Source organism: Taudactylus pleione, unplaced genomic scaffold, assembly GCF_031769625.1.
Source record: "Taudactylus pleione unplaced genomic scaffold, aTauple2 ptg000089l, whole genome shotgun sequence".
In the NCBI taxonomy this organism is placed as follows: domain Eukaryota; kingdom Metazoa; phylum Chordata; class Amphibia; order Anura; family Myobatrachidae; genus Taudactylus; species Taudactylus pleione.
In genome coordinates, this window is record NW_028284491.1 from 3,593,806 (window position 1) to 3,619,168 (window position 25,363).

General features: G+C 44.8%; 1 protein-coding gene across 3 annotated transcripts in view; it reads right to left on the reverse strand.

Moving 5' to 3' along the window:
• The window catches only part of LOC148527297 (uncharacterized), a 141,293-nt gene that overhangs the window by 33,783 nt on the left and 82,147 nt on the right, over positions 1-25,363 (reverse strand). For all 3 annotated transcript variants that reach the window (XM_088469108.1, XM_088469107.1, XM_088469109.1), the window contains 4 exons: positions 22,106-22,134; positions 21,208-21,278; positions 16,819-16,874; positions 10,780-11,734 (listed from right to left, as the gene is read on the reverse strand). In XM_088469108.1, the coding sequence (XP_088325234.1) occupies positions 10,780-11,734; positions 16,819-16,874; positions 21,208-21,278; positions 22,106-22,134 (1,111 nt within the window). The remainder of the gene's footprint in view (positions 1-10,779; positions 11,735-16,818; positions 16,875-21,207; positions 21,279-22,105; positions 22,135-25,363) is intronic.

Sequence of the window (25,363 nt, forward strand, 5' to 3'; positions counted from 1 at the left end):
ATCAGTTAACTATAACATCTACCTGATGTTGTTATTTTATTAGTGAAGGGGTATATATATTGTGATAGGATCACTGGTAAAGTGGTCTGTGGCAGGTACATTTGTCCCAGATTCCTGTCTTTTGTGTTTTAAACCCCCAGGAGAAAGTCTGCAGTGTAGCAGGCTTGAGTTTCGGCTTTTTGAAAAGCCGGTTTGGGACCTGGGGGTTGTGTGTGAGAGGAGAGGGAGGGCTCCACCCACGGCCACTCCAGGTTTTGGTTCTCGCAGCCTGGTAACAGGATTGTTAGTTTTCCACCTGAGAGAGGCCAATATAAGCCTAGTTTGTTTAGGGCTGATTGTCTCACCTGGGAGAGCAGGCAGGGAGTTTGCTCAGAGACACTTGGAAACCTAACCGTGAGTGTTGTGCTGTGCTTTTGTTGCTGGCGAGGGCATTAGGCCCTGCCAGGTTCTGGTAGTGAGGGAACTACCTGTGAAGTTAGTGCCCCGACAGGCTAGGATTTATATTTATGTTTTCTTTATGTTTCTGACATTGTACAATAAAGACTGGCGCCGACCAGCTTGTACTTGCATCCAGACTGGTGTGCTGCTTCCCTGCTGCTGTGTGTGTGTGTAAGGAAGGAGTCCTCTACCCAGGAGAGGGACCCCCTAACCTAACTGTGTCACAATATGGTGGAGAATGCGGGCAACCACACACACTAAAGTTGCAGCAAGAGGAAAACATTCCATTTAAAAATTAAAGGGACAGACACCCAATTTGTGAGTGTGGAAATAACACTGTGTCCTTGGAGTCCCATAGAGGAGGCGTCAGCCAATGCTCAGAGAGGCAAGGTTCAGCTTACAACCTACACCCCAGGACAAAATGGAGGACATTATTAAGGCCTTGCTCCAAGCTACAGCAGCTCAGCAGGAATCTACCAGGGCTCAGCAGGAAGCTACCAATGCTCAGCAGGAGACTAACAAACTTCAGCAGGAATCCGCCAGGCAACAACAGGTCGCCACTGAGGAAACCCGCCAGGCCTTAGCGGAAAACAGCCAGGCCATAAGAGAGGTGGTACAGCACCTGGTCGCCCGGCCCAGAGATGTTAATACTGGTCCTCCCACCACCACTCACTCTGTACGAGCCAGTCACTTCCTCCAAAAGATGACTTCGGGCGATGATGTGGAGGCCTATCTCGCCGCATTTGAAAGAACGGCCGACAGGGAGAGTTGGCCCAAGGAGCAGTGGGCAAGTCTGGTGGCACCTTTTTTGTCTGGGGAGCCACAAAAAGCATATTTCGACTTATGCCTGGCTGATGCCAAGGACTATAAAAAACTAAAACAGGAGATCCTAACTCGCTTGGGAGTCACCACCTTTGTTCGTGCCCAACGGGTCCACCGCTGGGAGTTCCATAAGGACAAGCCTCCACGTTCACAGATGCATGACCTCGTCCATCTGTCCTAAAAAATGGCTACAGCCCGAGACGCTGACGGGACCACAGATCGTGGAAAGGGTCGTGATGGACCGGTACCTGCGATCATTACCTGTGACTCTGCGCAAGTGGGTGAGCCATGCAGACCCTAAGTCCGCGGACCAGTTGGTCGAGCTGGTGGAGAGGTACGTGGCGGCTGAGGAGCTGATGAGTATGCCCCACCGAGCCTCGATGGCGCACCGGCGAACTCCCAGAGACACTGTTAAGACTGTTCCAGGGGAGAAGGGTGCTGGGCGGTGGAATGTACCTAAGACTGAGGGTGTAGAACCTGGAGACAGGCCTGCCAGGCCGGGAAGGTTCTTGCCCCGTAATCGACTAGACATTAATATGACTCAGTGTTTCCGATGTGGTGGCTTCGGCCATATTGCCGCTAATTGTGCACTTACAACTGAACCTATGCAATGTGATACTGCTCATGTCTACCGCAGGGGGTCTTTCTTTGCACAGATAGCCTGTATGGCTGACCGGCAGGCTGAGACTGATAAGCAAATGTGTGTACTCACTGTAGATGGCAACCGAGTAGAGGCACTGTTAGACTCTGGTAGCTTGGTGACACTTATAAAAGCTGAGCTGGTGAACCCCTTGAGGCATACAGGGAAAACTGTTGGTGTGACCTGCATACATGGGGATACTCGATATTATGTTACGGCCGAGGTGAACATCGAGACACCATGTGGCTCTGCTATAGTTTCTGTGGGTTTGGTGCATGGTCTGGTGTACGATGCAATATTGGGGAGAGACTTTGCTCACTTCTGGAAGTTGTGGGAAAGCCGTTTTGTTCCAGAGGTGAACAAACCCGATCCATTTGAGAAGGTTGTCGATGTAGTGGAGGAGGGAGTTTCTTCTGAGTCAGAGTTATTCCCTTTTTCTACTATGGTTGGCGAACTAGAGAATGCGGAACGTGACGGTGGCCCGCCAACTGATGTGCCTCCCATTGAGGTGGGAAGTGTTGTTGGGCCAGGTGATCGTCTGCCGGATTTAGAGGTCAGAAGAGAGGTCTTTGCCGTCGAGCAGTTGAATGACCCTACTTTGGTAAAAGCCAGGGAGAATGTAAAAGTAGTTGATGGTAAACCCGTAGACCCTGATAGTCCTTTGTCCTATCCCCACATGGCAATGTGTCAGGATTTGTTATATCAGGTGACTAAGAAGGGGGAAGATGTTGTGGAACAACTAATAGTTCCCAAAGCCTACAGAAGAACAGTGTTGGATCTGGCCCATGGTCATATAATGGCAGGCCATCTAGGGGTAGAAAAACCACTGAGCGAATAATGCAGAGGTTTTTCTGGCCCGGGCTTCATAAAGAGGTATCTGACTTTTGCGCATCCTGCCCTGAGTGTCAGTATCATGCTCCCAGGCCACATTTTAAGGGTCCACTAGTTCCATTGCCTATCATAGAGGTGCCGTTTGAAAGAATAGCGATGGATTTGGTTGGACCCTTAATGAAGTCTGCCAGGGGACACCAGTATATTCTGGTCATAATGGATTATGCTACCAGGTACCCGGAAGCGATCCCGTTGCGCAATACGTCAACCAAGACCATTACCAGAGAGCAAGTTCATGTCTTTAGCAGGCTGGGTATACCTAAGGAGATACTAACTGACCAGGGTACACCGTTTATGTCCAAAGTCATGAAAGAGTTATGCCGCCTGTTCAAAATCGAACAGTTAAGAACTTCGGTTTATCACCCCCAAACCGATGGGCTGGTCGAGAGGTTTAACAAGACGTTAAAACACATGCTTAGGAAAGTGGTCGACAAGGATGGTAGGGATTGGGACTACTTATTGCCGTATTTATTGTTGGCCATAAGAGAAGTTCCCCAGTCCTCCACCGGGTTTTCACCCTTCGACTTGTTGTATGGGAGACACCCAAGGGGGTTACTAGACATTGTCAAAGAGACATGGGAGGGGCAGTCTAGTCCTTACAAAACGGTGATTGAGTATGTTTCTCAAATGCAGGAGAGAATTGCTGCGGTAGTGCCGATAGTGAGAGAGCACCTGGAACAGGCTCAACAGGCACAGCAGAGGGTATACAACCGCAATGCTCGGTTACGCAGCTTTGCTCCTGGGGACAGAGTGTTAGTATTGGTTCCTACTGTGGAAAATAAACTTTTGGCTAAATGGCAAGGGCCCTTTGAAATCTTAGAAAGAGTGGGGCAGGTCAATTACAAAGTTTACCAGCCGGGGAAAAGAAAGCCGGATCAGATATACCATATAAATCTGTTAAAGCCCTGGAAAGATAGAACGGTACTGTCGGCCGTCCAGGGCCCTTAGTTCCCAAAGTGACAGTGGCAAAAACCCTGTCGGCAATTCAACAACAAGAGGTCAAGGAGTTTCTGATTAGAAATAGGGTGCTGTTCTCTGACGTACCTGTTAAAACCTCGGTCATTAAACATGACATCATCACTGACCCAGGGGTTAAAGTTAATCTAAAGCCCTATAGGTTACCAGAAGCACAAAGAGAATCGGTGTCGAAAGAAATTAAAAATATGCTAGACTTAGGGGTTATTGAAGAATCACATAGGGAATGGTCAAGTCCCATTGTGTTGATTCCAAAGCCCGACGGGAGTGTGCGTTTCTGCAATGACTTCCGAAAGTTGAACAGTGTTTCAAAATTCGATGCCTACCCGATGCCAAGAGTGGATGAACTGATTGAGAGACTAGGGACGGCAAGGTATTTAACCACTCTTGACCTAACCAAAGGGTATTGGCAAGTACCGTTAACCGAGAGCGCCAAACAAAAGACAGCTTTTTCAGCGCCAGAGGGCTTGTTTCAATACAAGATGTTGCCCTTCGGGCTACATGGGGCACCTGCTACCTTCCAAAGAATGATGGACAGGATTCTAAGGCCCCATAGACGGTATGCGGCTGCTTATCTGGATGACGTGGTCGTTCATAGTCCTGATTGGCTGTCTCACTTACCCAGGGTACAAGCAGTGTTGGACTCCATCTATAAGGCAGGTTTGACAGCCAACCCAAAAAAGTGTTGTCTAGGCATGGAGGAAGTAAAATATCTGGTATACACCATTGGCAGAGGCCTGATAAAGCCTCAGCTCAATAAAGTTGATGCCATACAAAACTGGCCACGGCCTCTGAATAAGAAGCAGGTGAGAGCCTTCTTGGGAATTACGGGGTACTACAGGAGGTTTATACCCAACTTTGCCACCATGGCAGTCCCACTGACTGACCTGACCAAAGGCAAACAAAAAGTCATGGTAGAATGGAGTCCTGAGGCAGAGAAAGCTTTTCAGGAGTTGAAAGTAGCGTTGTGTTCCCAACCAGTCCTGATGACTCCTAATTTTGAAAGGGAATTCATAGTACAAACCGATGCATCAGAAGTAGGTATAGGAGCGGTCCTGTCCCAGAACAAGGAGGGTGAGGAACACCCTATTTTCTATCTTAGCAGAAAGTTGAATGTACATGAGAGAAACTATGCCACAGTGGAGAAGGAGGCGTTGGCCATAAAGTGGGCGTTAGAGGCTCTCAGGTACTACTTGGTCGGAAGAAAGTTCAAATTGATCACTGACCATGCCCCTCTGAAGTGGATGTCTGAAAATAAGGACAGTAATGCGAGAATTACAAGATGGTTCTTGGCGTTACAAACTTTTAAATTTTCAGTGGAACACAGGCCAGGAAGCCAGCTGGCCAATGCTGACGCGTTGTCACGCGTTCATTGTTTGGGGGCTTCAGTTGTTCCGCCCCACAGGTCGAAACAAAGGGGGGGGGATATGTGATAGGATCACTGGTAAAGTGGTCTGTGGCAGGTACATTTGTCCCAGATTCCTGTCTTTTGTGTTTTAAACCCCCAGGAGAAAGTCTGCAGTGTAGCAGGCTTGAGTTTCGGCTTTTTGAAAAGCCGGTCTGGGACCTGGGGGTTGTGGGTGAGAGGAGAGGGAGGGCTCCACACACGGCCACTCCAGGTTTTGGTTCTCGCAGCCTGGTAACAGGATTGTTAGTTTTCCACCTGAGAGTGGCCAATATAAGCCTAGTTTGTTTAGGGCTGATTGTCTCACCTGGGAGAGCAGGCAGGGAGTTTGCTCAGAGACACTTGGAAACCTAACCGTGAGTATTGTGCTGTGCTTTTGTTGCTGGCGAGGGCATTAGGCCCTGCCAGGTTCTGGTAGTGAGGGAACTACCTGTGAAGTTAGTGCACCGACAGGGCTAGGATTTATATTTATGTTTTCTTTATGTTTCTGACATTGTACAATAAAGACTGGCGCTGACCAGCTTGTACTTGCATCCAGACTGGTGTGCTGCTTCCCTGCTGCTGTGTGTGTGTGTGTAAGGAAGGAGTCCTCTACCCAGGAGAGGGACCCCCTAACCTAACTGTGTCACAATATATATATATATATATATATACAGTATATATATATGTTTCACCTTAGACAGGTAGCACATACTTAGGAATCATACGTCAAGAGTGCCTGGCACATAAATGGTTAATGATAAATAGAACAAAAGAGCCAGCACCTCCATAAATAGAAAAAGTAGAAATGTATTATAATTGAATCATGTCCATAACTTGAAAAAGGTACATCATAGCAAATCAGGCACATATCTAAGGCACATGATTGGCAGTCAAAAAAAATATATACTCATCATAGAGAAAAACGCCTTTCCATAAGCAGCCAGCTCGGGCTGCTAGGGCGGGCTGGATTTTTATTAGTAACTACTTTATACAGTAGCCTCCGCCGGCACTTTCTTCACACTACCTGCAAGCTCCTATTGGTGGGCTTCTCATGCTCCCCGACTCTTCCCTCAGTCCTCCTTTAGCCAGTAGTTGCTCTCCTACCTTCAGTGTATTAATCCTCTCTGATGTTTGGCTCCTCCATCCTACGGCTTGAGTCCAGCCACCGCTGCCCATGCTGCTCCTGCCCCAGCTCCTTCAAACACACTAACCAGCACCAGTACTCGCGGTAACCCACATAAACTTTACCCAGCCTGTCTCCTCAGCCACTGCCAGGTAAAGTTTAGCCCTTTTGATATGGCAGCACCAACCCACACAGACTTCACCCACCCTGTCTCCTCAGCCACTGCCAGGTAAAGTTGAGCACTTTTGATATGGCAGTACCAGCAAGCACAGGGGAGTGCTGCAAGGGGTAGAGAGTGTCACAGCTAATGCCTAGCTTTTCAAGCTCAACCTGCTCACCGTGAATCAATCTCATCATCTTGCAGATCTCGATCCCCAGTACTCTGTCCCGAAGTAGCAGTGATGTTAGGGCAATACCTCATTGGATTACGCTTCCCATGAGATGTATACGCATCTACCTGATGTTGAAGATGTGTCAGGTGGATGCGTATACATCTCACGGGGAAAGTACTGGGGTTCGAGATCTGCAAGGTGGTGAGATTGATTCACGGTGAGGAGGTTGAGCTTGAAAAGCCAGCATTTGGGCTTATTGATCCTTATATTGTATACCTGGATAAATGTACATGTTAATTCACAAAGTGGATCCCCGCATTTTAAATGGATTTCTAAAGGCATAGTGGACTTTATATTTGTTCTTCTTGAGGCTATTCTGCACTATTCTATACTAGTTTTTTATTTATTTAAATTATCTTTGGCTATATTAAGTGGTTTTATTATATGTAAGGTGTAAAATACAGTCAGGTGCATAAATATTGGGACATTGACAGAATTTTCATATTTTGGCCTCTATTCACCACCACAATGGCTTTGAAATGAAACAAACAAGATGTGCTTTAACTGCAGACTTTCAGATTTCATTTGAGGGTAATTACATCCAAATCAGGTGAACGGTGTAGGAATTACAACGGTTTCTATATGTGCCTCCCACATTTTAAGGGGCCAAAAGTAATGGGACTATCAACTCAAAAGCTATTTCATGGACAGGTGTGGGCTATTCCCTCGTTATTTCATTATCAATTAAGCAGTTAAAAGGTCTGGAGTTGATTCTAGGTGTGCCATTTGCATTTGGAATCAGTTGCTGTCGACTCTCAATATGAGATCCAAAGAGCTGTCACTATCAGTGAAGCAAGCCATCATTAGGCTGAAAAATCAAAACAAACCCATCAGAGAGATAGCAAAAACATTAGGTGTGGCCAAATCAACTGTTTGGAACATTCTTAAAAAGAAAGAACTCACCGGAGAGCTCAGCAACACCAAAAGACCCGGAAGACCACGGAAAACAACTGTGGTGGATGACAGAAGAATTATTTCCCTGGTGAAGAAAAACCCCTTCACAACAGTTGGCCAAATCAAGAACACTCTCCAGGAGGTAGGTGTATATGTGTCAAAGTCAACAATCAAGAGAAGACTTCACAAGAGTGAATATAGAGGGTTCACCACAAGATGTAAACCATTGGTGAGCCTCAAAAACAGGAAGACCAGATTAGAGTTTGCCAAACAACATCTAAAAAAGCCATTACAGTTCTGGAACAACATCCTATGGACAGATGAGACAAAGATCAACTTGTACGAGAGTGATGGGAAGAGAAGAGTATGGAGAAGGAAAGGAACTGCTCATGATCCAAAACATACCACCTCATCAGTGAAGCATGGTGGTGGTAGTGTCATGGCGTGGGCATGTATGGCTGCCAATGGAACTGGTTCCCTTGTATTTATTGATGATGTGACTGCTGACAAAAGCAGCAGAATGAATTTTGAAGTGTTTCGGGCAATATTATATGCTCATATTCAGTCAAATGCTTCTGAACTGATTGGACGGCGCTTCACAGTGCAGATGGACAATGACCCGAAGCATACTGCAAAAGCAACCAAAGAGTTTTTTAAGGCTAAAAAGTGGAATGTTATGCAATGGCCAAGTCAATCCCCTGACCTGAATCTGATTGAGCATGCATTTCACTTGATGAAGACAAAACTGAAGGGAAAATGCCCCAACAACAAGCAGGAACTGAAGACATTTGCAGTAGAGGCCTGGCAGAGCATCACCAGGGATGAAACCCAGTGTCTGGTGATGTCTATGCATTCCAGACTTCAGGCTGTAATTGCCTGCAAAGGATTTGCAACAAAGTATTAAAAAGTGAAAGTTAGATTTAGGATTGTTTAGTTTGTCCCATTACTTTTGGCCCCTTAAAAAGTGGGAGGCACATATAGAAACCGTTGTAATTCCTACACCGTTCACGATTTGGATGTAATTACCCTCAAATGAAATCTGAAAGTCTGCAGTTAAAGCACATCTTGTTTGTTTCATTTCAAAGCCATTGTGGTGGTGAATAGATGCCAAAATATGAAAATTCTGTCAATGTCCCAATATTTATGCACCTGACTGTATATCCTAACAATCATGTTATATTAAATGAATGTCTAACTTTTTACTATAGTGCTCCCTTGTGTGTATTTTTTCTGTTGAGTATTTAGTGTTTCCAGAACCTTTTTGGGAGCTGCAATATGGGTAACAATTGGTTATTTATACATATACATTTTTGCGCCTGATCTAGATATTTAGCTATATCAGTGTTCTAATTTCTGCATTGGCACAATCCCTGCACTTGCCACGTCGTCTGCCTCTCTTTGCTCTCCCAGAGGGAAGGTCCCAAACTCAGCATGTATACCTAAGTGTCATTCATTGTCAGATTGAGGCATGAAGGGTCCACCAGGGAAATGCAATGGTAGGGGCCCATGCTTAAGGTGTGTGTGTGGCCAGCCACCAGAGACTGCATTGGCTCCTTTATAAATATTATAGTAATACTGATAGTGCATGCATGATATTGATAACAGGAATGTAGTGAATACACCATAGTCCTGGGAATGCAGTATAATTTAACATATAGTATGTATAATATTTAAGCACATGATTGTAATCCTATCTATATATGCCACATTAATGCACTGTACATGTGATATGGGACACGGTACTGACCGCCAAAGGTGTAAAACTCAATGAGACTTGCATTATGTAGCAAAGGCAAAATACATGCCATTGTAAAAAAAAAAAAAAAAAATTAAACTATCTAACCTCTTACCACTGGGGTGACTTCATTGTAGGTTAGTGAATGAATGCAGTGTTACAATGCCATTCCAATCATTAGTGTTCATTTTCCTAAAGCCCACAGCCAATTAGAGCAGAGGACAGATGTGTTTCATGACCACCCATTTTAAATGGAGGAGGGTCTTGTTGTAGTTTCTATGGAAGTTAACCAAGCACCCACGTTCATCAGTGGACCTGCTCCACCGGGTAACTGACCCTCTGATAGAGTAACAATGTATAATTCGAGTGCACTGTCTGGAACCAGAACTCTTAAGGAGGAGGTGGTCCCTCAGACACTGGGGATTACCCCTATTGGCTAGTCCAACCCTGGCGTCATCTAAGTACTACACTAAAGGTACTATTTATGTTATGGCTAGGTATGTTACACCAAATGTGGATAACACCATGTATGAGCAAAAAGCTCCTAGTTAAAATTTAATATGTTTTTGTTCTAGTGAAACACAGTTACATGTTAATATCCCAGTTCTTCTCAAATCTAGGGCCTGATTCAGAGCCGCTCGTAAGCGGCCGCTCGTTCGTTCCGAGCGATGTTTGCCCAACTGCGCATGCGTACGGACCGTAATACGCATGCGCGAACCAGTCAGTGCGGCCGAAAATCGTTTGTTCGCTAAATAGCGAATGCCTGCTAATATGGGTGACAGGAGGAGGCGTATGTGGGTGGTAACAGGGGAAGGTGCTTGAAAACGGGGAGTGGAGATCAGAACGCAGGCGTGCTTAAAGGTCAAAACGGGCGTTTTATGGGTGTGCATAATTAATACAGCAGCGTCACTGACCACGTCACTAGGTTATTTTATAATCAGAACTGCTCGCAAATTTGTGGTAGGAAAAACCAACCACAAGAATAGCGAGCAGTTCATACGCTGTTCGATGTACTCGATTAATCTAATAAATAGCGGACATGACGTATGGTGCGTGCGGCCAGGAGGCGTATTTTTCAAAATTACAACCGCAAGTTTTGCTCGCTCGTTCAGACTTAGAGGCGTGAACAGACCGCAATGAGCGAACGGTTCATATGAATAGCCACCCCTTGTTTTTGAACGAACTACCGCAAATAGCGAGCGGCTCTGAATCAGGCCCCTAGTCCTCGGGATATACTAGCAGTGCATGTTTTAAAGGTCTCCTTACAGAATCACAATTAGAATCATAATTAGTACCACATGTGGATCTTTTAAAATATGTCATTCAGTAATGAATACACCAGTGGTAAAGCAAGTAGATATGGAAAACATGCATTGTTATTGTGTCCCGAGGACTTGTTTTGAGAAGCTTTGCTTTATCCTGTACAATTCATGACAGTCTAAGGTGTGATCTGCTTGAAAACATGCAAAAATATTCACAAACCTGTTACAAGTTTTGCTGACATCTCTGATATCTTTTCTGGACTGACAAACTGTGAACGTCGTATTTCTTTATCAGTCTCTGGTGCACTGACATCAGGAGATATAAGAGAACCCACAGACGTTGGATTGGTATCTATTTTAAAAGCTTGAGGTATGTCTGCGAAAGATGAGTCATCTATGCCAAAGGGACTCGTGGCAGGTTGTTCCACATGTACACGTTGTGCAAGAGGAGAGACTGATGGACGCGTTTCTGATGTGACTTGTGTATTGGGGATCTTAGGAGATTGTTCATTTAAAAACTTTAATTGGCGTCTAAGCTGTTCAGCGAAATCAGTGTTCATTTTAGGAACAAACACAGACTTTTCATCCATTGACCTATTATATTTGATGTAGCCCATAGGCTCTGCATGTGCAGGCTCTGTCACTGGTATACCTTCACCATTAAAAGAGCTCACAGGCTGTGCCGCATACATATCTTCACTATATGAAGAATGTATAGGTTGTATGGTTTGCCTTTCTGTACCACTGACAGAGCCTATAGATTGTGCTGTGGACTCATTACAATAACCTATAGACTGTGTAGCCAGTCCATCTAAATAATGATCAGGACTTGTGGCTTCATCAAGTGAACTCATGTGGGATCTGTCATTTGTATTTGTAGTGTTTGGGGGCTGCGTGATTAATCTTCTTCTCAGACGTGACATAATTCTTGTTTTGTCTGCTTTTTCTATTATACTAGTAGAGCTAATAGTCTCTTTAGTTGAAGAGCGAACAGATTGCTCATCTGAGCACTGTTTCATTACAGGAGAAGCTCTTGAAATGACTGTGTGGTCAGGACCATTAGCGGCAGGTCGCGCCTCTGAATCCGTATCTAAAACAGGATGGTCAAAAGACGGTGTTGCTTCTGTGACTACTGTATTTCCAGTAATTGTATCTTCTTCATCCATTTCTTCCTTCTGAAAGAAAATGAATTCCAATAAAAATATTTCTGAATGCTTCAACTCCAAATTTATGAAGTTTAGTAATCTATGTAAAAGCAACAATAAACCTGAATAACTAACAAAAAAAAACAAGCTTTAGTTTAAACAGATAATAGAAAAAAACAAAAAAAGCTACATGTCTTAAGCTGGGTGGACACCGTACACACTGCACAAACCGATTTATGACAAAGCAATGTATAATATAAAATATAATAATAAAAAAGCTGCATGTAAATGCACCGCGTCATTCATTGCATCAGCCTATCTGCCATGCAGAACAGCAGATTGGATGACACGATGGACGACTGCCGTGAATGAGGGATAGGCCATACACACTATATGATGTGTATGATATACTGTATCACTCCGATCTGCGTCCCAACGATATATATACGCAGATCAAGCGTTTGTATGCCATTGCGCATATGTGTCAGCCGCGCTACGCACTCGCAGCATTTGTTTTTCGATTGCACCTGCATAGACAATCCATTGTCAAAGTGAGTGACAGGAAGTCACATGTTTAGGGGGTGTAGTACCGCCACATGGCCGGCGGTTCAAATCCCGACAGCAGAAGCCCGGCAGAGGTGAAGATCCCGAAGCTACAAAGGTAAGTACTAACTAACCTATTTTTACCCCCTACCCCTCCCTTAGGGTGACTAACCCTAACCTCCCCCCAAAGTGCCTAACCCTAACCCCCCCTCCCCGCAGCCTAACCCTAAGTCTCCCGGGGGGGGGGTGCCTAACCGTAACTTCTCCCCGGGGGTGCCTAACCCTAACCTCCCTTTCCCCTAGCCTAACCCTAAGTCCCCCTGGGAGCCCTAAAACCTAAAAGGCTGTCTGCGCCCGGCTTACCTTCGTACGGTATGCCGGGCTCCTGACGTAGGTCTAATGAAAGGCATCGGGATTTCGATGCCTGTCATTAGTACTTTGCCGGGATTAGAGTGTCGGGAAGCCGGGGGGTCGGTATTTAGACCGTCGGTTTCCTGACTACATCACCTTTTTAGGGGGTAAAAAGGGGGTGGCTAGGAAAACACAGGCATGTCTGACAGTTTAAATGCCGTTTCATGGTCGTGCATAAAATAGATATTGTGATCTCCTGTGCAGTATGCAAGCTCTGTCAGCGGAACTGCAGTGATTGTGGCTAGTCCGCATATGCAGCATGGTTGCCCGATGTACGTTGATGTTACCGATGCTTACACTGTTGTACATTGTCAGACGGATATAAGAAGGCAGCATGCTTGGCTGTGCTTTAGAAGGCATTAGCATATTTTAGAAACTGCGATCCATTAGACTATGCAGTTGCGTTTGCATTAGCGTACATCTCGGAATCAGGCCCAGCTTACGTCACTAGTGTGGTGCTTACATTTATAAAGGTTTGCACGTTGTCATTAGTGTTACTTGCATTAAAAATGTTAACATGCAGTCGCAGGTTTATGCCCAAATGTACAGTAATAGTCTACGAGTTGCAGTGAAATAAAAATAAGGATTAAATATACCATCAAACTCATCAAAATCTTGATGCTGTCTGCAATTAAGCATTACTTTGAGGAAAAACAGTTTCTTTCTATATGCAGACCAAGCACTTGGAGATGAAATATCTCCGCTGTGTAACAGATTTCAAAGTAAACATGCATTTTAAATAAATTTATGTATTAACAATTATTTATATAGTGCACACATCACAGCACTTTACAGACAATAATTAGCCATTCACTTCAGTCCCTGGGCCTGATTCAGAGCCGGACGCTCTGACCAGAGCGCTCACTCTGAATCAGGGCCCTCCTACCTGTTTTTGGAGATGCGTTTTGGACGCTCGCATAGCTGTGGGTTACCACCCACAGCTTATGCGAGCGTCCATGATGATGGTCGCGATGGTCAAGACCATCGCGACCATCGGGCTTGCGACGAGACCCTGCGGTAGGGTCTCGGTGACCGCAAGCCCTGGAGTGATTTTGGCTCTATCAGAGCCAAAATCACTCCCACTGACATCACTAGTGATGTCAGTGGGGCTGGACCCAGACGGTAGGCGTTCCCATGGGAGCGCCTCCGTCTGTCAGCCACTCCCCCGGCACGCCCACCAAAGGGGGCGTGCTGTCAATCAACATCGACAGCACGCCCCCTTTGGTGCGAGACCCATAACGACGGCTACCCCGGCGTTATTTGGGTCTCGCGCATGCGCACGACGGAGCTCCCTCCGTCATGCGCATTAGGGCACCATCGACCCGCTTGTGAGCATCCAGCGCTCGCGAGCGGGTCAGAATCAGGCCCCCTGTCCCAAGGGAGCTCACAATCTTTTATTCCCTACCACATGTACATAAAAACAAGGACTCTTTTTTTTCACAAGCCAATTAGCCTACCACTATGTTTTTGGATTGTAGGAGGAAACCTGGATCATCCGGAGGAAACCCGCGCAAACACAAGCGAATTAAGCTGCGTGTTGCCCGACAGGGTGGCTGACCGAGCTGCCGATTTGGTAAGCATACATACTTACCAATCATCACAACTTGGTGGGCATTTAAATTTGACCACCCAATTGTAATGTCAGTGTCGAAATCACCACAATTACATAGAGACCTTCTGTACATTGGTTTTAGATTATTTAAATCAACCACTCTCCAACAAGAACCTCATATTTTAATCTCATAAAACCAGAACAGAAAGAGTTAATTTCTGATGATGCATTAACGATATGAAATGCTGACAAAAGAGAGGTCTTGTTATTCAAGCCAATGCTGATTATCGATAGAAGCTGATAATGTCTTGGTATACAAATTTTATAACATCTTCTTTCATTATTATCTGAGGCTTGGTAATAACTAGCACTGTATTAGCATTTACCAAGAATTAATAAAAATCTCATCAATCCAGTTTCTTGATTCAGAATTACAATCATATTTTGTCTCTCTGAAATCCTACGTTTAAGACACTGCATGTTTCCTTTGAAACGTATCTTCATTCATATAGAAAATGCTATTGACTTACTGTATATGTGATATATAATCTCTCTACAAAAACATACACCATGGACTGAAACTACAAGTCAGTGAAGTTTATTTTGGATTCTATTAAACTTATTTGAAAACAAAATAAAAGGTACAGTCATGGGCACAAGGTTTGCTCTGAGTTATGCCAAAGCCAACTTATATACGGGACATTTCGAAGAGCAATATATTTGTTCTGGTACTTTACATTTCTTTGCAACCCCGATTTTCCTAGGAAAAAAACTATGTCCACTTATGACAGGGATCGCATGCTGCATGTTTTCATGTTACAGCCCAACCTTTCATAGCTGGGGCATTTTGTGGCTTTTATGCACCTAGCACTGTTGCTTGGATCACTTGGGGTAGGGGGGGGCATATATTTTATGCTTTCCAAATTATATATTAGAATGCCAGTTATTATCATCCTTATCTTCAAGATGATGATCATGATTGCCAGCTCTAGTATGTGGCAGCTTAAAGGGTATGTTGAAAAGCTTTATTAAACATATCTTCACGTAGACGCATTTTACACACTGTACTGAGTTGCACTGTACTTAAAACTAAGCATAAATATTTATGCATTGAGTACAGTATTTTAGGTGAACATTTTTGGATAAATGTAAAAAGTACAACTCTACATGAGGCCTAAAGCTGCACCAAACAAGTAGTCATCAGGTCCTGCCTGACTTGGCCAGGTTTCCATGGGTAATTGATTTTATCTTATCAAATAAAGATGAGAAAATAAATCCTACTTAAATCCGAGTGACAGGTTTATTTGGGGCAATACAATCGAGCAAGGTTTGGTTTATTACTTTGTGCTGCATGACCAGCTTCCCCTACTGGTAATGTCTTTATATAAAATACCAAAATAGTAGATTTTGGAGTAAAGCTAGCTGGGTACACCTTATGATTATATTCTCCAGGGCTTCATATTCCTTTGTACCCCCCCCCCCATCCCTCCTTCTCCCATTTTCCAAACTTTCCTTTTTTCAGATTTATTCCACTGTTACATTATGATATTTATGTGTTTCTTTACGTAAGGGAATGTAACTTATACCTAGTATATATTCCGGGCTTTTATAAGTGTATTTTGTTATAACACCGGAATACCATAGCTTATCGTTATACCAAAAGGAAAAATCCAATAACAGTGCTTTTTAAAAAATACACCAGCAGTGAAAGGGTGCTTGAGAATCAAGGTGGAGTGATCAACAGATTAGAATGAAGCACCGCTCTATCTAGGATTCTACTAAGTGTGAAGTTATCCCTGACAAAGCCCCAAGGGGAGAAACGCATTGGTGGAACCTTGCACATGAGCACTTCGTTGTCCCGGGAACCAGAAGTTGACACACATGAAACTGGAAATCGCGGTGGTGCGTTCCAGGCTGCAGTTCAGCAGCCAGGAAGAAGGAGCGGACATCGGCCAGCCTAGGATCGAGTGCCTTGGTAGCAGTACGCTACTCACAGACCGGACCACGAAAGGTGGGCAATGGGACTGTGGCGCAAGTGAAACTAGCCGAGACCCAGAACATCAGGGTGAGTGCCACAAATAAAAGTACACTAGCAGAGGATACATGCCGCTTATACTACACAGTGGATTATTACAGCAAGACTTTATAGACAGTCTTCCTATTTAAGTCTATTGCCTGTCCATTTGCACTGACCACAGTTGAAGTTAACAGGCTGTAACAATTGATATTTACAGTATTTGACAATTTAAAGCAAAGCCGTTTAGGCAGGATTGGCAGGTCTCTGGACTATTTATAAACACGGGCCAGGTGGAAGCATTTTTTATTGTAGATCAACAGGCTTACATTTATGTTTATTTAAAAAAATATGAATTAACAGCCGTTTTAAATGAATGCCGGATATGATATTTATATGCTAAATTATTGATTGAAATGTAACCAGAAGTGCATTTTAAAAGAAAAATAAATACTTTCTTATCTATAAACAGTGGACTGCTACTCTTCCACTTTAATTTTATACCTTGTAAGACTGTGTGATTTTCCCATCCCAAGGCAAACCATTACACAGATTAAGGAGTGTTTGTCGCAGAATGCAATCAGATATTAATACCTGCGGGTCAGTGTTCCTCTCTGTATTATGCTTCCTGTTCTTTTCTGGAATTCCATCTAAAAATACATTAATAATGAAACCAAAAAATTAGCAGTAGAATTACATAATAATCTTTTGTCATCCACTTTTTTCAGTAAATTATGTATGCAACTATTCTTTGTTACTTGTCTCTATGTTTTGTGAATACTTCTAATAATACCTCAGCACAATTTTATGCTTTTGTACACATTTTGTTTCCGTTACAATGTCACTTCCTAATCAAGCTCAAAATCTAGTTACTGGTATCTGACACAAAGCCACAAAGCAAGTTATGTATTAAAGTGCGGTTTATTTAGTTTAGATGCATTTTTCAGATCCAAACTGCAGGATTTATCATCAAATATAACGAGATCAGGTGTGTCAGGAGCTTGCATATAGAGGGTTTAGCCTGATGGGCACAAAAAGCTAACAGGAATAACTTTACAAGTAAACAGGTGTCTGACATAAACAGAAAATCAACTACAGACTGTGCAGCCATAATGAGAAAAAACCATAGTAAAAATAACATACATTAAGACACGAGGGAAAGAGAAAGAAGGAAAGCAGGATAAGGTCCTCACCTGTAGTAAGACAAAAGATAGCCAAGCAGGTATTGTCAATATATAGGGTAGAACCTAGATGAGTTGCTCGGGCAAATGGAGAGTAGGTAACCTAAGTCAGAGGTGTGCATTAGTAGAACAGCTGGATTCTATAAATTTCAACTAGAGATCCCAGACAGCATGGAATTCTCTGCATTTACCAGTCTATCAAACCATTCCTTGAGTGTAGGTGGACAGGTGGATCTCCAATGTACAGGGATAAGTGCCTTAGCAGCACTATTTGTGGCATTTAAAATGTGATTTCCGGTAGTTTGCTAAGGGCCCTGTAATCAAGTTCAAGAGCCAAATGGAAGGATCTGTAGTTTGTGTATGCTGAACGGACCACAGGGGGGCCTTTACATGATTAAATAATATGCAGAATTAGGGGTCTGGATGTGTTTTTAAATAAAGGATTTGTTTTACAACAGTGTTATTATTGTAATAAGGAGAGTTATGGTACACTTACCTTGTTAATCTCTTTCTTCAAAGTCCATAGGTTCCACAAGGGAGACAATGGGTATAGGTGGTGGTTAGGAGGAGTGGACACCAACAGTTAAAGCTTTTCTGTCCCAGGATGCTCCGCTCCGTCCCTCTTAAACCCCGCCCACAACCTGATGCAATTCAGTTTTGTCAACAAGCCCAAGGCAGAAGCAAGATAGGAGAGAAGGAAGACTGGTACACTTAAGGATCACACATTCACACAATAGAGAAGAGAACCAGTGACCAAGAGAAGAAACCCATAGAAGCCAGGTGTGTCAGGGCGGGCGCCCTGTGGACCCTATGGACTTCAATTAAAGAGAGTTAATAAAGGTATGTCTACCATAACTCTCCTTTTCTTCTTCATGATCCATAGGACTCCACAGGGGAGACAATGGGGATGTACCAAACCAGTTGTTCAAGAGCGGGGATGCTCCTGTGCTGTGAGGAGAATTTGACGCCCTAAGTAAGCATCCTGAGAGACAAAGGTATCAAAGGCATAGAACCTAAGAAAGCTGTGGACAGAAGACCAAATGGCCGCCTTGCATAGTTGTTCGGCAGACGCGCCACGGCGGGCTGCCCATGAGTGACCCACAGAGCGAGTAGAATGAGCATACTGTATCCGGCACAGGAAGGCCAGCCTTCAAAATAGTCATGAGAAGCCATCTGGCCTGTTAGCTGGTCAGCCCTTCTTGTAGGACAAAGAGGGAATCCGTTTTCCTGATGGAACCAGTATGGTCCACGTATATCCTCAGAGCTCGGACCACATCTAAGGAGGCTTAACCTGCCGAGAGGTCTGGTGATTGTAAGGACGGAACTACAATTTCCTCATTAATATGGAAACGAGAGACCACCTTAGGAAGGAAGCCAGGGAGAGTTCGAAGAACAACCCTGTCATGATGAAAGATCAGAAATGGAGAGCACCCCTAAATCTGACACCCTACGGGCAGACGCGATAGCCAGAAGAAAAAGAGTCTTTGCAGTGAGCCATTTGACATCTACTGACTCCAGGGGTTCAAACGGAGGCCTTTGAAGTGCATGGAGAACCACTGACAAATCCCAAGGAGCCACAGGAAGGACAAAGGGAGGTTGCATACGGAGGACACCCTGAAGGAAGGTGTGAACATCTGGTAGTGGAGCAATTCTGCGCCTGAACCAGATGGACAGAGCAGAGACGTGCACTTTCAGAGAGGCCAGGCGGAGTCCGTGATCCAATCCAGTTTGAAGGAAGGCAAGGATCCGAGAAACCTGAAAAACCTGATCATAGCTTCTGGTAGCACATCACTGGAAGTATGTTTGCCACACACGGTAATAGATCCGGGCGGAGGCCAGTTTACGCACTCTGAGCATGGTCTGGACCACGGAGCAAGAAAACCCTTTTGCCCTTAGGAGGGATGTCTCAAGAGCCACGCCGTCAAAAGACAGATGGGCCTGGTAAGGATGTAGATGGGGACCCTGCGATAACAGGTCCGGCTGTTGAGGAAATTGGAGATGAGCGTCTATAGAGAGACTTTGAAGATCGGAGTACCAATGGTGTATGGGCCAAGCTGGAGCTACCAACAGAACCGTGCCCCCTTCTTGCTTGAATTTCCAAAGGACCTGAGGAAGAAGGGAGACTGGGGAGGAAGAGGTATGCCAAATGGAAGGTCCACTTCACTGACAAGGCATCCACGAAGGCTGCTTCTGGGTCCCATGTCCTGGACTCGTACACTGGAAGCTTGTGGTTGTTTCGTGAGGCCATGAGGTCCATGTCCGGGAGACCCCATTTGTCCACCAGGAACTGAAAGACCTCTGGGTGTAGAGACCACTCCCCGGCGTGGACGCAGCTGTGTGGCGGTGCCGGACCCCGGAGACTCTGAATGGATGCTACGCAAATGCGCGCGACATCCATTCAGTGACGGGAGAGGGGCTGGGGGAAGCCCAGCTAGTGAGGCTCCCCCCAGCCTGATGTTATTTAGAGGCGGGCACGACTCATAATGACATCATGTAGGGGTGTGGCCTATGGTAAGTAGGCCACGCCTCCATTTTCAGTCGCGCGTGCCCGAAGATAGGGTGCAGTGAAGAGGGCCGGCACAGGGTGCTCTGACCCCTGGAGCCGGCCCTGCACAGGGTAATAGTGAAAGAAAGGGAAAGGTATAAGCTGACAGTAGAGAGAAGAAAAAACAGACAGCAGGGCTAGTACAAGTCACATACAATTCAGAGTATAAAATATAACTGCAATGGGCACTAGATTCAACTACACAGACCGCAGTGGCTGGTAGGAAATAGCGCTGTATACAAGGAGAATGGACCCAGCGTTCCCGGAGACCTGAGGCTGCTTTGAAGAAAATGGCCGCTGCTGTGAGTGGACGGAGGGTGAAGGAGAAGCAGCTCAGGGGTGGCAAGACCGCAGTGAAATGGCGCCCTGAGCTGGGGGAGGGGCCGCAGGGAGAGGGCTGACCTCCCCTATGCTGACATTAACCACCGGGTCCCTAGCCTCTGTTTATACCGTGCACCAATATAATTTTATGCCCTGGTGGCCTAGTGGAGTCTTAGATGAACTGGTGTCTACATCAGCACCGGTCTGTCTCTTGAGACCGGAGGTAAAACTGCGCATAGACGCAGATTCCCACGAGCAGTAACCGCCTTACCTGTCCCGTGTCCCGGCTGTAGTCTGGGGTCCTTCCGTGGAGCAACGCTAGCCAGGCCTCCCGGTGCCCCGCCATAAGTACCAAGCCTCGGGCTGGAGTTGCTCCGCCGCAGAGGGGTGACGGAGCAGTAACGCTGCATGCTCTTCAATAAAATCAAATAAAAGAAAACATAAAATAAAGCTTGGGCTGCTTAAAAACAGCCCCAGTGTGTAAACGGTGATCCAGCTCCTGCCAGACACCAACAACAAACTGAATTGCCTCAGGCTGTGGACGTGGTATAGGGGGAAGGATCGGAGCCTCCTGGGACAGAAAAGCTTTAACTGTTGATATCCAGTCCTCCTAAACACTACCTATACCTATTGTCTCCCCTGTGGAGCTCTATGGACGCTGAAGTAATTTTCTTTACACGTACACTACACGTGCCAGTGGGCCCTGCATGCACTTGTGGTTCTCCAAGTGCCAGCATGCCCTGACAGCCCTTAAAATTGGGCACGACAGAGAAAGCTGGGACGTGTAGTTTGTCACTGAAGAATATTAATTCTATTATTTTTTTTACAACAAATTATTAACCCTGCACCCACCACCCAGAGATGTGAGGAACAGCCCTAGTGCTATCTGAACATTACCTGTCACATCCAAAAGTAAACATGAAATACTGTACTCACTGAAAAAGAAAATTCCAGGTTGTTTTGGACTCAATAAGGAATCGCTTGATTCTGAACTACTTCTAGATGTGCTGAAAAAAAAATATAATCAGTTAATTTTAGAACTTTGACTGTTTCTCACTGTGCTTAACTAATTCAGGTTAAATAAGCAAAATCATTTTGTACAGTAAATACATAGTTTGGTTGTCAGTCTATCTATACCGGAAATGTAAGAATGTTTGTTTCCTTTTCAAGGCCATACTGAGGGTGGTGCTACCCAGGTTGCAAGGATGAAGGGTAGCACAGTTGCTGTCTAAATGGCACCTTTTTCTAGCTTGTGGAGTGCCTGTAGGTGTAAAGCACCTGATGCTCAGATAGTTACTCATGCCCCCCTCTTCTGTGATGTCATGATATCACATGCACTGGGGCGGGCGCAGGGCCAGGCCCCAGAAGTGCCCTGTTCAGCACTGTTCTTTTCATTAACCTGATAAAACAACAAGCTCTGCTGTAGTCTCTGCACTGGATACAACTGTCAGTATAGAAGGAAGCCAGAAATGATGAAAGCAGAAGTACACACATTGGAAGTTGGCCCCCTTATTAACTTATCTTATCAACCTAGCTCTTGCCTAAGAAGTGCTAACATTAAACTACATGATGAGCAACATGCAGCTAATAGTGCTTCAGGATTGCCACTAAATCCTTTTTTTTTTTAAAAAGCAACAACCCAGAAACGGTCCTGAGCAGCGTACTGGCCACTGCAATGTCAGCATCAATATTTTTCAACTGGCCCTTTTTGAAAAAAAGCAACAACCCAGAAACTGTCCTAGCCCTGTACTAGACACTACAAAGTCGGCATCGATATTGGTCAACTGGCCACTATAGCTGTCAATGCACAATAACCAAGTTCATATAAACTTACCATGCATGAGGTGATGGATAAAGAACTTCCTACAAATGTAAAAAAAACTGTTACGTTGCTTACTTTATTTTCAAAATAACTCTATATTCTACTTGTGAAAGTTCTGGATCAAACCGTGAGTGGGAGTACACAGAAAAGCAAATATAATATTAAAACTCCATGAAACAGGAATCTTTTCTTCGTTTAGAAATAACAAGCGAAATGTTTCTGATCACTGGGTTATTTCAGTGTCTTATACTTTATAATAATGATCGGGTGACTTAGAATCACTGTATAATGCTAATTGATTTTCCTTAAAATTGTGGTATAGTCTTGTAAATCAAAACTGTACTTTTATTATGTTCCTTCTAAAACATTATAAACCTAGCCAAATTAATAAGCAAAAAATGTCTCTCTCTCTCTCTCCCTCTCTCGTTAGAGAAGCTATAAAACTGGCCTTCCTTTGAGCTAGTTGAGTATCTGGAGCATCACATTTGTGGGTTCGATTATACTCTCCAAATGGCCAGAAAAAGAGAACTTTCATGTGAAACTCGACAGTCTATTCTTGTTTTTAGAAATGAAGGCTATTCCATGCGAGAAATTGCCAAGAAACTGAACATTTCCTACAACGGTGTGTACTACTCCCTTCAGAGAACAGCACAAACAGGCTCTAACCAGAGTAGAAAGAGAAGTGGGAGGCCCCGGTGCACAACTATGTAAGAAGACAAGTACATTAGAGTCTCTAGTTTGAGAAATAGATGCCTCACAAACAGGGCCGACGCTAGGCTGTCAGCGCAGTCCTGTGTTGCCGCCCCTTCCCTCCTCCGCTCCCTCCCCGAGCTTAAATATGTACTTTAGCGCTGGGAGAGTGGTGGGCGTTTCCTGCGCTCTCCAGTAAACAGTAGCGCTCCGGGCGACGGACCGGCTTGCCCGTGCCTGGAGCCGCTACTGCTCACACGTCCTGAACTGGCAGCTTCATTAAATGGTACCCGCAAAACTCCAGTGTCAACGTCTACAGTGAAGAGGCGACTCCGGGATGCTGGCCTTCTATGCAGATTGGCAAAGCAAAAGCCATATCTGAGGCTGGACAATAAAAGGAAAAGATTAATATGGGCAAAATAACACAGACAGTGGGCAGAGGAAGATTGGAAAAAAGTGTTATGAACAGACGAATCGAAGTTTGAGGTGTTTGGATCACACAGAAGAACATTTGTGAGACGCAGAACAAAAATGCTGGAAGAGTGCCTGACGCCATCTGTCAAGCATGGTGGAGGTAATGTGATGGTCTGGGGCTGCTTTGGTGCTGGTAAAGAGGGAGATTTGTACAAGGTAAAAGGGATTTTGAATAAGGAAGGTTATCACTCCATTTTGCAATGCCATGCCATACCCTGTGGACAGTGCTTGATTGGAGCCAATTTCCTCCTCCAACAGGACAATGACCCAAAACACACCTCCAAATTATGCAAGAACTATTTAGGGAAGAAGCAGGCAGCTGGTATTCTGTCTATAATGGAGTGGCCAGCGCAGTCACCAGATCTCAACCCCATTGAGCGGTTGTGGGAGCAGCTTGACCGTAAAGTACGCAAGAAGTGCCCATCAAGCCAATCCAACTTGTGGGAGGTGCTTCAGGAAACGTGGGGTGAAATTTCTTCAGATTACCTCAACAAATTAACAGCTAGAATGCCAAAGGTCTGCAATGCTGTAATTGCTGCAAAAGGAGCATTCTTTGACGAAAGCAAAGTTTGAAGGACAAAATTATTATTTCAAATAAAAATCATTATTTCTAACCTTGCCAATGTCTTGACTATATATTCTATTCATTTTGCAACTCATTTGATAAATAAAAGTCAGTTTTCATGTAAAACACGAAATTGTCTGGGTGACCCCAAACTTTTGAACGGTAGTGTATATATATATTTTGTATAAGGGTAGTGAAGATAGTAAATTGATATTAAGTGGTAAACAATAATAATTGATATAGTAAAAAGTTAGCTGTCTCTTTATTATTAATGTAATTAGTATTAATACCTTTATTATTTTGTAGGAAGTCCACTTCATATGCATAAGACACGTGACACGTGGATTTAAAGTGGATAACCACACAGTGGTGCCTAAATTATAAATTCAGAGGACTGTGAAATTCGCTCTATTTATGTTGACAGCAGCAGCCCATTTGAATCATACAGAAATTCCAAGTGTTACTCGTAACAGAGGGTCAGGTTGTAATCAGGCTCAGGAATGCAGCCATTAAAGGGAATAAATTAACAAATATTCTCTAAAAGTCAGTGATTGCAAAATACACACTATAGCGCTACAGTCGGTGAGGGACCCACTTTTTTAAAAAAATGACCAGGTCTTGCAGGACACGCTGTACGTGCACCGCAGCAGCCAGCACACTAACATCCTCAGCCTCTCCCCGAGTCCCCAACCAATCACCGCGGGCTGCAGTGTCTCCTCATCCAATTGCCGCCCGAGACCTCTGCCTCCTGGTCACGCCACCAGGCTCTTCCACGGATCTGAGTGTTCAGCTCCATATTGAGACGAGGCTGTGCTCTGACCCCATAAGGCAGCTCCGTAATGAAAGGCTGTGACCCCGGTAAATAGCTTCTTATTGAAAGGCTGTGACTTTGGTAAATAACTCCATGTTGAGAGGCCGTGACTTCAGTAAATAGCTCCATATTGAGAGTTTGTGACCCTATGCTGACAAGACCATAAATAATCTTGCATACTGCCGTCTGCAGAAAACCTGTAGCGCCATCTAAATGAACTGCTAAGGTCCATATCTCTTCCACTGTGACACTGATGCAAGCACTCTCTGTTGCAGTATTAACACCCTCACTTCCAGAGCTCTGAACACATACATACTGAATATATGCCCACTGCACACATACCCACTGCACACATACTGCTATCTACCTTTGCCCCCTCCCTACTCCAGCATTGCCTGCCCCTAGCCCCATCCTTGCTACCCAGCACTGTCGCAACTGCAGTTTGCACTTACCCCCCCTACCCCAAGTACTGCCTGCCCTTACTCCCGTCTATCCCTAACCTCTCCCTGCCTTTAACCCCAGCTCTACCCCAACTACTGCTTGCCCGTAACACCCTCTGCCCCAACTGCTACCTGCCCCCAGCACTGTCCCAACTGATGCCTGCCTTCACCCCCCCTCATAATATGTGATGGGACCCAAAAACAGTGACATAGGACCAACATATTTACAATTTCGTTGCTCAGCGCAATCACTGAAGTCTATGTGAAAATTGGGGGTGATCTGGTGCTTT